This window comes from Sinohyriopsis cumingii, chromosome 2, assembly GCF_028554795.1.
Source record: "Sinohyriopsis cumingii isolate HCF-2022 chromosome 2, ASM2855479v2, whole genome shotgun sequence".
NCBI lineage: Eukaryota > Metazoa > Mollusca > Bivalvia > Unionida > Unionidae > Sinohyriopsis > Sinohyriopsis cumingii.
Genome location: NC_142962.1, coordinates 61,553,184 through 61,568,086, shown reverse-complemented (window position 1 = coordinate 61,568,086; position 14,903 = coordinate 61,553,184). Strand labels below are relative to the sequence as shown.

The 14,903-nt window shown below is 33.3% G+C and overlaps 1 protein-coding gene across 2 annotated transcripts in view; it reads left to right on the top strand.

Moving 5' to 3' along the window:
* The window catches only part of LOC149805017 (galectin-4-like), a 36,967-nt gene extending 22,541 nt beyond the window's left edge, over window positions 1-14,426 (top strand). For both annotated transcript variants that reach the window (XM_089946543.1, XM_089946540.1), the window contains 2 exons: window positions 4,865-5,081; window positions 11,304-14,426. In XM_089946543.1, coding sequence (XP_089802669.1) covers window positions 4,865-5,081; window positions 11,304-11,420 — 334 coding nt within the window. In that variant the 3' untranslated portion in view covers window positions 11,421-14,426. The remainder of the gene's footprint in view (window positions 1-4,864; window positions 5,082-11,303) is intronic.
* The last annotated feature ends 477 nt before the right edge of the window (window positions 14,427-14,903 follow it).

The following is a 14,903-nucleotide window of genomic DNA, read 5'->3' as shown; positions in this document are numbered from 1 at the left end:
AAAGTTCCTGTTCTGGGCTAGTTACATGGCTATTGCTGCTGCTGTTGCCATGAACTGTTTTGGGCGTAACCATTCTTGACATGTCAAAAGTGTTCCCATAAAATTAACTCACCCCAACAAGAAGAGAATTGTTAGGGTTGTTCTTGGGCAAAATCTCACTGTTCCTGAAGCAGAAATGATGAACAAAAATTCTATGGCAGAACACCAGACCAGTAATATTTTGCAGAAACTCTATCTTGAGTTAAAATCTCAGTGTTAGGTCGATTATAAAACGAGAACATCAAAAAGAGCATGTTCTTGGCATTTGGTCCAGCATAAGAAAAACGGTCACCAATAACAGATAATGTCTTTCTTTTGCAGACCAAAAAGAAAACCCCAAAATACCAATGAGTCTTGTAAATGCATGTAATTATTATGCTTCGATACAGTCCTCCAGATAAAGCTGTTTGGTGTCATTCTCTGGTTTACTCATGGTTAAAATTGTATTTTATAAAATCTCTTGCTTATAAAGGTGATATGAATTTGTTTAAACTGTAACCAGACTGCATGCTTATAACTAATGTTACAAAGTCAGTACAGTACATTTCATAATCATAGACTATCAATTTGATTTCAACAGCAGCAACTATTTACAGTAACGTCTTTTGAAAAATTCAAACTGCCATTGCAAATGTTTTTTTATTGTGTTTCATTGAATTAATGCCTGATTTAATCCTAATAAAATTATTCATAATGGGAATTTTTTGCCTATCAGTGAAATTGTATTTATTCTTACAATGGAAAAAAAAAATCAATTTCTTTTTTGTTTTCAGATTTAGTGTATGCTTACAGTGTAGTCCTGAATTTGAACCAAGAGATATTGGCTTTGTTTTTGATGCTAGATTTAATTATGGTACCTCTCGAAAAATCTTGGTTCAAAATCATCGAGCTGATGGGTGTTGGGGTGAAGAGGAGAAACATACCATCTGTTTCCCATTTTCTCCAAATGTCAACTTTGATATTGTTCTTTTGGTGGACCCTGAGTGTTACAAGGTATCTCCCTGCAGTTCAGAGTTTTGTTTTTGGTGTTGTTTTCGGTTTAATGCCATTTCTCAGTGCAATATAAGCTGTACATGGCAGCCAGTATCACAGGTGGAGGAAGAACCGAGGAAAATCCTGTAAGAACCACTGATCCATGGGAGGGTACTGGCAAGCTTTCTCACATACCCTCATTGGCCAAGCCCAAGGCTTGAACCTATGTGGACAGAGGTGAGATGGCAGTGATCAGTAAAACTGAGTGCCTTAGACCAGGTACACCCAGGGCTACTCAGAATTTTGTATTATTTTTAAATGAACTCTTGGACTAATCAGGGTACACTAAGATATATTTTTAAAAGAAAAACACATTCCTTGAGTATTAATTATGGTTAAATAGAAGACCCCAATTCAAAATTATAAAGATGACTGACCTTTATTTGTTCATTTAAGTGTTGCTTACCTTCCACACAAAACCTTTTTTGCTTGATAGAATATAGCTCCATGGGTAGTCATGCAATTATAATAGTAAATATGAAAGTTCATGACAGAGTACTTATGCAGCTGCATTAAATAGAACTGTGAATTAAAAAAATATATTTCTTGCATAAATAATAATTGTGTCAGATTATCTGATAAAATCTTTCCTAATTCATAGTGCACTTAACTTAAAATTGTGTGTGGTTTTAAATGGTTCTTCAAGTCTTTGTGCCAAAACAGAAAAGTCCTATGCCATTACTGCATGTGTGTGTCGGTGTGTTTCAAATAATACGAAATACAAGTCAGTAATTGTATACAGAGTAAACTCTAATAAAGTAGGTGACATAAAAATGAACTGAGACACCATGAGAATTATATACAACTTTGTTTTGTAAGGTTGGATCTTTTGAATGAAAATTGTGTTGAGAAGTCTGGATAAGAAGTGAAAAGTGGTCCATTTTTAAGGAGATCCTTTTCATGGACACCTTTTCAGCAGCTGGAAAGTTACCTTATATAAGGGTTGGACTTTCTAGATGTGGATCAGATATGTAAGGAATGATTACATGTAAAGCAAAAAAAGCATAGCTAATTTTTAAATATTTTAGACGAGTTTAAAACCACATGCAAATTATGGAATCAGTTTGATAATACTTAATGTTTTTACATTGTGAATAATCATCAGTTATGGTACAAAACCATTCAGAAACTTTGTAAAATCAGGATACAAACATCTAGCTGTGACATCATTCTCAATCCATTTCACTTTTCTAACTGCTGCAGAATGTATAATGGTGATGTTTATTTGTATCTTTTCATGTCAGATTTGAAAAAAATGAAACTGATCCAGGAATGTTGTCCTTTATAGAAAGCTGTTCTGTATTTTATCTAGATTTCACAGGAATAATTATAAGTTTCTGTTGAAAATTTTGCTTATTTCAGTTAACAATGTCACATTTCTGCTGCTGGATTTAAAAAAGTTTGACCTCAAACTTGAAATGGGTATGTCTTGACATTTGTAAATATTTTAAAAAATAATTGAAATCATTCCAGTATACTGTTTTTGATTGCCAGTGTAATGCCTGAACATGCTTAAATATGTACCCTCCCCTTTATTTTGATCAAAACTTGCTTAAAATATCCATTTAAAAAAGCACATTCCAGTATACTGTTTTTGATTGCCAGTGTAATGCCTGAACATGCTTAAATATGTACCCTCCCCTTTATTTTGATCAAAACTTGCTTAAAATATCCATTTAAAAAAGCACATGCACCAGAATGTGTACAGAAGGGATAGACTGCTCAAGTCTAAGCCTTGTTTTCTTACTTGATCTGGTCAAAAACAGACATTACATGGGTTTCATTGTGTAGCCACACTGAAAGAGAGAGGTAATATAGACCTCTAGAATGAAGAGCTCCCATCATGGATGAAGGGAGCTTACTCATCTTGTATGGACATGCGTCTGATGTGGTCTTGGTGTGCACTTATTATGATGAACTTTGACCTCATGAAATTTGCCCAGTCAATAATTTGGAAGCACAAAGTGTTGGTATTACATTGAATATGATATTCAATATTAGTGATAAACACAAAGGTGATTATATGATTTTATTAAATGGTAGACTTTTGTTTACTTTTGTGGTCCATTACTAGTGTACCAGAGTGATTAATTGAATTGGGTCAGCCATATTTAATTCTGATAGCTGAGCAAGCTACATCAGCTTAAATTTATTATCCCAGAAAAGATGCGTACATATGGAACAGATGGATTCAGGACTTTCCATTTTCCTTGTTATGTTAATATAATGATCAAATTTTGTGTGAGATACATTTATACTTGCCCTAGCAGGTCAGGTTCTCCACTGTTGTATTAATATTGATAGTAGAACAGTGTAAACCCTGATCTGCCATTGTGTAATACACTAGCATGTCAGCTTTTCATTGTAAACCCTGACCTACCATTGTATGATGCAACCAGCAGATCAGGTTCTCAGCTGTTCTATTGAAATCAGTAGTAGAACAAATGTCATCCAAAATCTGCCATTGTATAAAGCCCTAGTGGGTCAGGTTTCGAGTGTAAACCCTGATCTGCCATTGTAGTACCAGTGGGTTATATTCTCTGCTGTTCTGTTGAAATCAATAGTTGAACTTGTAGATCCAGATCTGCTTTTCACCTTTGAATAAATTCCCCTGATCAAATTAACATTAGGAATATAAGCCTGCTTCCTCCCAAATTCAGCCCTACTAAAATATAAAATTCATCTTTTCTATCTAAATGTATCAACAAAGGGCAATAACTCCTTGTCCATTATCTCCCCTTGTCAGTTATTTGGGCTTTGCTTTGATAGACATACGGAATAAGCCTTCCATTAAATCTAAGTTGTGTATGGCCTTCCATATTTATGGACAAGAGTTACTGCCCTTTGTCTAGTAGGCCTGGATTTGGAAGGTTGTAGTTTAACACTAATGTCAGATACATTGTATATCAGACATGAATCCATTTAACACTGTTGTCAGATACACTGTACATCAGACGTGTATTCATTTAGCACTTTTGTCAGATACATTGTAAATCAGATGTGTATCCATTTAACACTGTTGTCATAGACATTGCACATCAGACATGTATCCATTTAACACTATTGTCAGAGACATTGTACATCAGACATGTATCCTACATAACTACTCATCAGATACATTGTACATCAGACATGTATCCATTTAACACTTTTGTCGGATACATTGTACATCAGACATGGATCCATTTAACACTACTCGTCCTGATCTAAATTACTGTTATATACACCTGTAAATCTTTTAAAGTACTGTGAGGTTTGACGAAGTAGTCTGAGAATTTAGTCAATTCTGTGAGATCTCATGCTTTTAGGTCGGGGATTGGCATTGGTGTGAAATGTAAATAAAACTTCATGGTCTGGTGTCATTCTTGTCACCATTTCAGATCTTAAAATCAACTTTTTTGAAGGGGTGGACTGGACTTAAAGCAAGGTGTAAACGAAATGGAAAAAATAAACATTTTTAATCATAATTTTGCATCCATGGGAGATTTCAGTGAGTGACCAGAAGGATGGGAGACACCCTTCATCTCTGGAGGAAACCCTCTCATCCTGGAGGTTCACATGTATGACTCATTAAAAAATGTACAATGTCTGAATTCAAAACTGTTGTTGGAAAATCATATGTTCATAAACTCTGAGGTTGAAGCTAATGCTTTTTATATTCCTTCTTTAAACCAGAGGGATTAATGTTTTTTTCTTCCATTTTACAGGCACATTTGGCAAAGTTGGCTTCAGAAACTGGCTAAAAAATATTTAAATCAGAAATATTTCGAATTGTTCACAATTCTTTTTACAGGTTCAGTATTTATCTCCAAAATGGGATGGGTCATGAGCCCAATCACATCGGCATTGTCGTTGATGCACGCTTTAATTTCCGTGGGGAAATGAACACTTTGGTCCGTAACCACCGGGATCACAACTGGGGTGCTGAGGAAAGAGGCGTGTCTTACTTCCCCTTCATGCCCAATGTACCCTTTGAAATGATAATATTAGTTGAAGGGCACCAGTACAAGGTACTAAAATGATTAATACTTTCTCTCCTCTCTAATCAATTAAAAAAAACCTCATTTTTTGCTCTAAAAACATCTTGCTTATCTTGAAACAGCACTTGGCATCAACCAGCTATACCATTTTTCTTTGCTAAAAAATATCTGCCTACAATTTTACAGTTGTTCAAAGTGTACCCTTTTGTTTGCAATCCTCACACTGCTGCATCTTGAGGGGCTTGATTGTAATGCTTTTTGCATGGGATTGATTTCAATTAATCAATTAGTCTGTAGGAGTAATAGACTTCAATCTTATTTACTTATTTTATTTTATAAAATCTGGCAGTGGTTGGTCAGTGAAAATCACTTTTGTCGCTCTCTAATAAAAAAGAAAATTCTATCAGTATTAAGCGTTTGCAATAATTAGATATTACTCCAGGACTTATGGCCTTTAGGTTATTGTTCTTAAAGAGTTTGTTAATTGTGCAGATCATTTCATTATTTTAATAAATAAAAATAAAAAGTTCAGGAGATAGTTGCTTTTCTTTAATTTGGGGCATTTTGTCCAGCAGGAAATTATGTTTTGTGATGTCAGGACTATTTTTATATTTAATAGATTACATATACTCACTTACAAATCAAGTCCAATTCACAGCAGATAACATGGGCTTTGATTGTATCACATAATGTACTGGCAAATCATGGTCCTTCTTGCTTGCCCTACAGATTACTCCCAACAAACTGCATAGACCCAGATCTGCCAGTGCATTGAACTTGGCTTAGAAGTGAATATATATGGTATCTTCACTACAAAATGTCTTCCTTTCAAATTTCAAAAATGGCCATTCATTAATATAGTAATAAAATGGAAAGAGCACAATAGTTATTAATTCTGTGCTAACAATTCTACAGTTTTAGAAAAAAATGAAAATTCTTAAAATATTTCTATCAAATGAAACCTAGAACCTGTTCTGAAGTGATGTTTTTTTTTTGAAACTTTTAATTACAAAAACATAACTAAACTTTAAATCCACCTTCAGATAATTATTTCTTACTTTTTTATTTTTATGAACCAAATCTTACACTTATAATTCAGATTTGTTTTATTGAATTTACAACAGATGTATACCAATTTCTGGCCAGGGTTGCCAACCCTTGGTCCAAAACTCCTAATTCATGTAAAAAGAAGCCAATATTCACCTAAGCAGTTTTTCCACATATTTCTAAAAGTGTCACAAAAACTTTCTTGGATTTTCTAAGTAAAATCTTTTCCAAGTTGTAATTTACAGTGTTTCACTGAAAGAATGTAATTGAAGTGGTTGTAGCAGATATTTTATGTCATTATAATATGAGAATTAGCATTTTTTATATTTTTTTTTTACATTTTAACATTATTGGGAAATCCCCTGATTTGATGATAATCCTCAGTTCTCTCATTCAAGTTGTATAAAAGTTGATTTATAATTTGGATACTTATTACATTCACTGAGTACCTGCTGTCCTAATTTTCCTGCCATAAGGCATAGCTAATCAAGTTATGATCTTCAACTTCATATGGTGTATATGTGTCCATCCATTTATTACCAGTTTCATTTCTCCCTAATAACTCGAGTTGTCCACCTTATGATACAGACCTGTCAACTCTTATGATTTTGCCTTAAGTCTTACAAAAATTACCCTTAAAATACAGACTTACAGCATATTAGCAAAAACTAATGAAAAATGATCATTGCTGAATTAGTGAAATTAGTCAGGGAACCACACTAACTTTAGAGCAGCACCCCAGACACTTTAAACTGCACATATTTGTGCATGCGAGGTGTCTGCATGATCAAATTGTTGATTATAGAATTTTTAAAATTGGCGATGCATGTTTAAGATGAAAGGGAAAATAAGCTTCTAGAAAGTGTTAATAATATAGAAGAATAAAAAGGAGTATTCAGATTCTTGTGAATATAAGCTGGAAAGGACACAATTACGTTTATCAGACATAACAGGCCAGTTTCAGTATGTCTCGTGGTGGGAGATATGATTGCTATCGTCTTTAGTCCTACAATGCAAGACATAGCACATGTTTTTGTTTTAGTGCGATGTTTTACTACCCAAATAACAGCCTTGTATAGCGTGTTCCGATGTCGGTTGACATCGGAATGAGTAGTCAACCTTTCAGGAATACCTCATGCTTGGCAGCCTATATCGACACTAATTTATATGTAATTAATATATTTACTGTGCTGCCTTTATCCTGGCAGAATGAAAATATGACACTTGCAAATGGATGCATTTTCATGTTCCATTGACATACATTTGAATTTGTTGCAGTGCAATGGTAGTTGAGGTATGCCAAAGTGTGTTTAAGTAGGTTCATGTAGGGGATATGTTTCTTGAATGAAACAAAATGTTGCTTTCAGTTCCAATAGGCATAATATATTTTTATTCAAGTCATTAAAGAATATTATTTGAACTTAACCTGATTTCAGCATTCCTGGCTTTCATCGCTTTCCAACCAACTGAAATGTTGGCCAACGAAACTTGAAAGCAGGTCCATTTCTTTTGTGAGAATTTAAATTTATTAGAGAAAGGACATCAAGGTAGTTAAAGTCTGACAAAAACATTATAACTTTACTTTGTAGAAAGGCATCATTATTGGTTGCCAGTTATGTGTGATATTTCTGAAAATGTTACTTTTGTTAATTACTGTTAGTCGACATCAAAACATACTACACAGCTCTGTTTGTTATGTAGTAAGACCCATCACCCCCTAGAACAAAAATGTTGGGTGATGTGTCTTACATTGTAGGACTTCGTCATCTTGTGAAATGGAAAGAATTTCCAAGAGTTATGTCAAGTTGAGAGATAGCAACAAGCCATTGAGCTGCATAGGGTTTGGAACTAGAGTTTATGCAACTGTACTAGTGGTAAATGAAGTCTACGCATCCTTTACAAACTTTTCAGTTGAACATAATATTTATCATCTATGCATCAAACTTTTAATTACATTTTCCAGCTTTACAATAGCAGTTATTGATATTTTGTTAAACCTTACTGAAAACTGGTCAGTCTTATATGGTAAAAAAATGCAACTGCCTTACTGAGACTGACTCATCAGGGTTGGTAGGTCTGCATATACTGTTGCCAAACTTTGTTGATGCCTTGCACTTGGGATAAGGAAGAACTCTATTGATTTTGGGGTCAAAGGACTAGGTCACTGTGACTTGAAGAAAAAGTGGCTCCTCCTCCAAAAAATTCCATTATCTACATAGAAAACCATTAAACATGGGGCATAATGGGCTGTTTAGGGCACTCCTTTTGTCAGAATTACATGGACCATTAATATAGCAAATACATTTATTTGCATATCATGGTGCACAAACTTGAAACCATTGTTTGCATGGAAAAATGTTATTACTACATTAGAGAGCAAAAAGTCTGATGTTTGATAATAGCCCGGCAAAGGCAATATGGGAAAGTTCACTTGCCCAACTATGATTTTTACTTTCCTATACTAGGTGGGCCTAGAAATTGTCATACCCAGTAGATACCAATTCTCCATTTAATACATATTGAGATCTACTTGGTGCATGCTGTTGATGGTTGTATCATATGCTAAGGTGCTGTTAAATAGCAGTTTGGCTGACCAGATCAATTATTATAACATCTTCTGAGCCTTTGTTTTATCTGTTTCGATAATCTTCATAATAAAAGCCAGCTTTAATTTTTACATTTGATGGAGATTTAAATTGCTGTAAATTTAACTGATGCCACTTGCTATGCCGTGGTATGCAGCACACAATCCAATGCAATGCCACTTGGTTGAATGTGGCACAGTGCATACTGTACTCTGTTGCATGCAGTATAGCTACCATCATTTTGGTTATGTGCAAAATTAGAAAATTGTGGTCCTTCTTGTTTTCTCTTGTCCACATGGATTCATTGCAGTGTAAAACCACACGCATGTCCTGTTACACTAAATCTTGACTTTGAAATATCTTAATAGATATGTCCCCATGTACACAAGTATGATATGGGCAACATGTCTTTGATGTTTGTAAGCAAGAGTAAATTCCTTTCTTTGAAATCCAGCAGTGGAATGTAGACAGTTTTATTTTATTTTTTATCTTGAAGCTTTTATTATCATAAAAAAGCATTGCATGTGCTGTCACATTATTTCAAACTGTATACTCCTCTTTGTTTCAAAAAGTGACTTCCTGACATATCTAATTCATTTGTTGTAGCCTGTTAAACTGTTGTCTTTTCATCTCCAGATAATCTGTGTGTTACATGTTGTAAACAAATTATGTCCTTATGACCATCCATTGAGGTTCATTGTGTTCAAAGCTTTTACTATTACCAGTAGAAACAAGATAAAAGTTGCTTTTTGAAGTCTCTAAATTTATGCATATTTTTTGTGGCTGGATTTACTTTTTATGACATAAGTATAGATTTTTTTATCCTAATTGGTATTGAACTGTAGAGTTTTGGTGAAAACCTCACCGCTTCGCATTTTCTCCACCAGCTAGGTGCATATTCAGCTTTGAATTATAAGGATAACTGTTTCCCCCTCTTAATTTCTACACATTGAAATTTGCATCTCAAAGTTAGTCATTCAATTCTTATGCTTGTGAGATAATACATGTGAGTATATGGCACAGGAAAGAAAAATATATCTTTTTGTTTCATCAGTCCATCATTCCTTAAAGTGTTTTCTCTTTTTGTCACATTTGTTAAAACAGTTATTGAGTAAAGATTGAGTAAAGTGGCAAAATCTGTGTATGTTTTGAATTTTGCAAACATGCCACATATTTATACTTCAGTTTTCATATGCATCTCAGATACCTTGCTATATAATGCTTGTATATAATCACTGTCCAATTGTTACTAATCATCAACCCAATTAATCTGCCATCTCCCAATGCACTAGTTGATTATGGCTTTTTGGCATGAAGGAACATGCCTACCATGTTTATGGCATAGTGTTCATTCTGTGTTACCAAATATAGTTTATATTACTAAAAATTTTAACCAACTTTATTTATAGCCCTCATAAAGCTAACAAAACTATATATGCACTGGCTTGTTCAGTTAAATTTTAGGTCAGGGGTTTGGACCATATATAGTCGTGTCTCTTGGGTTTTGCACATTTGGGCATATTTTAAACATTAGAAATGGCTGGTTAAAGGCAATCACAGTATTATTACTATTATTAATTATTTGGTACATGAAAAGACGATTTTTTCAGTTATTTAGAGAAGCATGTCTACTATTGTAAATAGGACCATAAATATTATTATCTGGAGTTTTCTTCCATCTGATCTTATGTAAATATATAACACTTCAGTATTCTCAGTACTTTGATGCTAGTTGTTTCACAAATCATTTCACATAAATGTCATAGAAACTGATATTCCTTTATCTTGTATGATGGTTTAGCTAGGTCTGTAGAGGTTATGCAGTCAAGTAAGCATGATAAATTAGTTTCATTTGACCAGTCTGTCGTGTGACTCTTTAAGCTTGTACTAGAATCGTGGCCTAGTGTAAGCTATGTCTAGATTGGTTTTAAGATAGCAAAAAATTGGTTTTTTTTGTAATTTTGTTTTGTACAAAGTTTGACTGAACACCATTGTTAGTAACAGCAGTCGTTGTAGCTTTAACCAGATTATTGTATGGTGGAGATCTCGTAGAGCCACCTGAGAGTCTGGTTGACTGAAAGTTACCATACATGTATGAATACTATAAGTACTATAAATGGAGTTGTGACCCTTAATTTTTGAGCAAAAGAAAACTGCATGTCGATTAACCCTTTAGAGACAGTTAAAATGTATATTACACCAACATACTCGATATAATTATTAATAAAGATTTTAATTGAGATTGGAAATAAACATTTTAATATGGTTCATGATTATCTTTGACAGTCACTGTAGATAATCTGTGTTAGATCTGTTTAGAAAAAGAGTTTCAACATCTTAATTGATTTGCCATATTTGACTATTTACCAGTTCGATTGAAAACAAATTATAATATAAAGTTCAGAGCTGGTTTATCCTTAGATTATTATTAATAATTTGTTTTCCTTATGGTTTTAAAATGCTGATTTTTTTTGCTATAACATAATTTGAAAATGGTTTCCAATTACATTAGCTTGCATTTTAAAGCTACACAAACAAACCTTACACTTTAACTGCCTCCTGATCATATTATATGTTATATGACATATTAAATATATTACATATCATTTATCATTATTAGGTTGCTGTGAATAACCAGCATCTCTTGGAGTTCAGTCATCGACTGCAGCCACTAAATCGTGTCGATACCTTGAGGATTGATGGAGATGTAAGGCTGACCCAAGTCCGCTTCCAGTAGAGTGGTGCATCAGGGTCTGACTGGTTTACCTGCTGTATTTGTTAAATCAAAGGCTGTTCAACTTAAAACCAGTCTGGATGACCATGATTACAAAACTTCAAAAATACTTTTATATAAATAAACTTATAGCATTATTTCTGATATCATATCTTTATTCACAAAATATACACGTATATCATCCTTCTTTTTGTTGAGCCCAAATCAGTGGAAAAGTGAGACATTGCAGTCATTTTTCTGCAATGGCTGCCGTATTAGTATCAACAAATCTTTCAGCTTTGGTTAAAGTTTTTCATTTGTGTACAGTTCAGGAACCATGATAGATTCTCATCATACACTGCACAATGTATTATGAAACCAATGCATTTCATTCTGTGACATGCACGCTTATCCCTTTGAATTTCTGATGAAGGTCACAGTGGAAGAAAACAAATTTGTTGTAACATTTTGGTTACAGGTATTTTATTTGCAAATATTTCCATAACCTTTTGGTGGGTTTTGATCATGCTTGAAACGGAATCATTATGAAGCTGAAAAAATTCATTGTATGACATGCACTTGCCTCTTTGGACTTGTGGTCAAAGTCATGGTCGTACAAATTTGTAGTAAGGTTCTGGTTCACATTTTTATTATTTGCTTTTATTTCCTAAACCCCCTTGATGGATTTTGTTCATACTTAGGATGAATCATTGTAAAGCTAAGAAAAAATCATTTTGTGAGAGGCCCACTCAAACTTATGAGCATGGGTTCAGGATTGTATGTTATATAACAATGTTTCTATTGTGGGCTGAGTGTCCAAGTCCTAACCTCTTTGTCATGATTAAAAAAATGAAAATGATGATTCTTTAAATTTTATTTGATGAATAATATTTTTTATTAAAAAGAAATTAACTGTAAATAAAATTAATTGCATATTTTTGAAATCGCTTGTAAATGTTGTTTTCGATAACTTGCATTGATTCATGATTAATTTTGACTACATTTCAGCACAGTAGAACTTCAGATATTTTTTAAGATGTTTTACACATCATGAAAGTATATTGCAAATTACTTTTTTGTCCCTTAAATCTTTTAGAGTCATATCTCTTCAGGAGTTATAATTTTATTCATCATATTTACTCGGGTAACAGTTTCACTAATTTTCACTTAATGTGACGTCTAATTGCTCATTTCATTTCATAAATACATCTGAATTTAAACAGGTTGTTTTTCAGTTAATGAGGTGGTCTATAATTTGTGAGTCTTTATTAAAATTAATTTACTTTACATCAATCGGTGTCCATTTCAAGAGCTTAAAATACTTAAAATGTTATAGTACTGATAAAGCAAGCCTTGAATTAAACAAGATGTGGTTGAGCAGACTAAACGGTCCATAGAAGTTAAGAACGACTGAGGCTTCTTAACAAAAGGTTAGCTAATAGTGCAAGATTTTGAATTTTTTTCACATTAAGGACTATGTACTAACACAAGTCACTTTCTTGTGGATGAGTTCCATGTCAAATGCTGCATATTTATGCATATCTGAGTATCAGTATTCTGGACTTGTATTGAGACCAACTAAATATTGTTAAGTTGACAGGACGTCAAAAAGAGAAAAAGAATTGAGTATCTTACACTGAAAATTGTCATTTTTGTCGAGAGAATAAAAAAATTTCAAAGATGCTAAATACAGTTTTTAAATGTCAAAATTTGGGAGCTATTTTACTTTTAATGTGATACAAAACTCCAAGGAAAACCCAAAATAAGGATGCATTTGCTCAATGAATACAAATAAAACCAATCATGGGTTAGTAGGTTAAATCTAATTGAAGATTTAATATTCTCTATATTCACAATTAATCCATGCCACAATTTATATACTTTGTTACAATACTCAAAGCATGATGCCTTTCATTTAGAGCTAAAGGTAAAACTATCTTCTGTTATGTGTTCTCAATGGTACAGTATAAAACCAGGCTGCTGCTTTTAGAGACCAACATGCCATTAACCAGGATCTTGATGCACAAATCAATGATGTTGTATTATTACCTCTTTTGAGAGACCACCTATCTTGCATTTAATGTTTGGTATAAAGGATGGTTTGTAAAGATGGGTTTTACAGCTGAAACCTTCATAAAGGATTATAATCATTTAGATATTAGAATTCAAATGTTTCTGAAATATCTTTGGTGTATGCATATTTTTCACGTGCTTTGTATTTCAGTTTTGTGCATGTATTTCAAAACTAGTCATTGTTTGTTATATTTTTAATTAAGTATATCTTCAGAAAAATTGCATCTCTTGGGGTCTGCAGATTAAATGTAGGAATCATGGTAAATATAACAAGAAACTGATGGGTTGTGTGCAAATTTAGTTCGAGCCTGCATGCCTTGACCAAAATTTCAGTTCATTAAGACCCATTGGTCAGTAATCTCACGTCAGCCATGCCACCATTACATAGAGGACTAGAAGATGGGGTGGGTGGTGTGATGGATGGGTACATAAAGTGTTCAGAGTACTCTTGTCGTAAGCCAATTTGCCATACATATATATTAGTTATTACTCGTGTAAAAACATATACTCTGTTCCAAAAAATTATCAATCTAGATCTGCCAGCACAGTATATGCAAGCAGTTAGGTTGGGGTTTATTTTTCTCCTTAAGTCATTACTAGATCAAGTGGCATTAGGCAATTCTCATGGTGATTTTTTTTTTATATTTCTAATAATAATGACCCACAATTATTTTCTTGTGCTGCTATCACAAGTTATTCATCAAAAAATGTATGCATCTCGTATTAGTCCATCCAGTTTTGTATTTTACAGTAAGATATAAACCCAAAACTATGAAAGGTGCTTTATGCAACAAAGTGGTAATTCTTGGTGCTTTCTGTGCTGCAGTACCCAAAACAGTTTTTTGAATAACCATGGAAAAATTTTATTAATCATAAATATTCTGATAGTATTATTGATCATTGTTTATTCTTGCAAGTGATTGTAACTTTTACTGGCATTAAATATCATTTTTAGAATAGTTTTTGTCTGTTTTTTCAAAGTTAAAACCATTTCATGGAGTTAATCCAGATTGACCAACAAAAATAGGTTACTGCACAATCCTCAGTTGCTCGTTTCTTGTTCCTCCTGCTGAAATAATATGCATCTCACGATAGTCTGATGAAGTACAGATTTAAATTAATGTTTAAAAAGTCCATTGATGTAAGCAATGCAGATGATGTGGAGTAAAAAAACATTAAACATTTTTGGAATAGCAATGAAGTGGCATAATAAGGTTTCTCATGACACCTATATACTTTTCAGCTTATCAAGCCAAAAAGGAATGAGACCCTCAGTCCATCTTAAAAGTCATGACTTGGTATTTTGACTTATCACATTCTTGGTACTCTTTGCCTATAGTGTGTGCAGTTTCATTTTTGATATTATAACATGTGAACATCTCACTTTATATGATTGTGACTGGTCCAGATAAGTCCATGAAATTATTGTGCAGT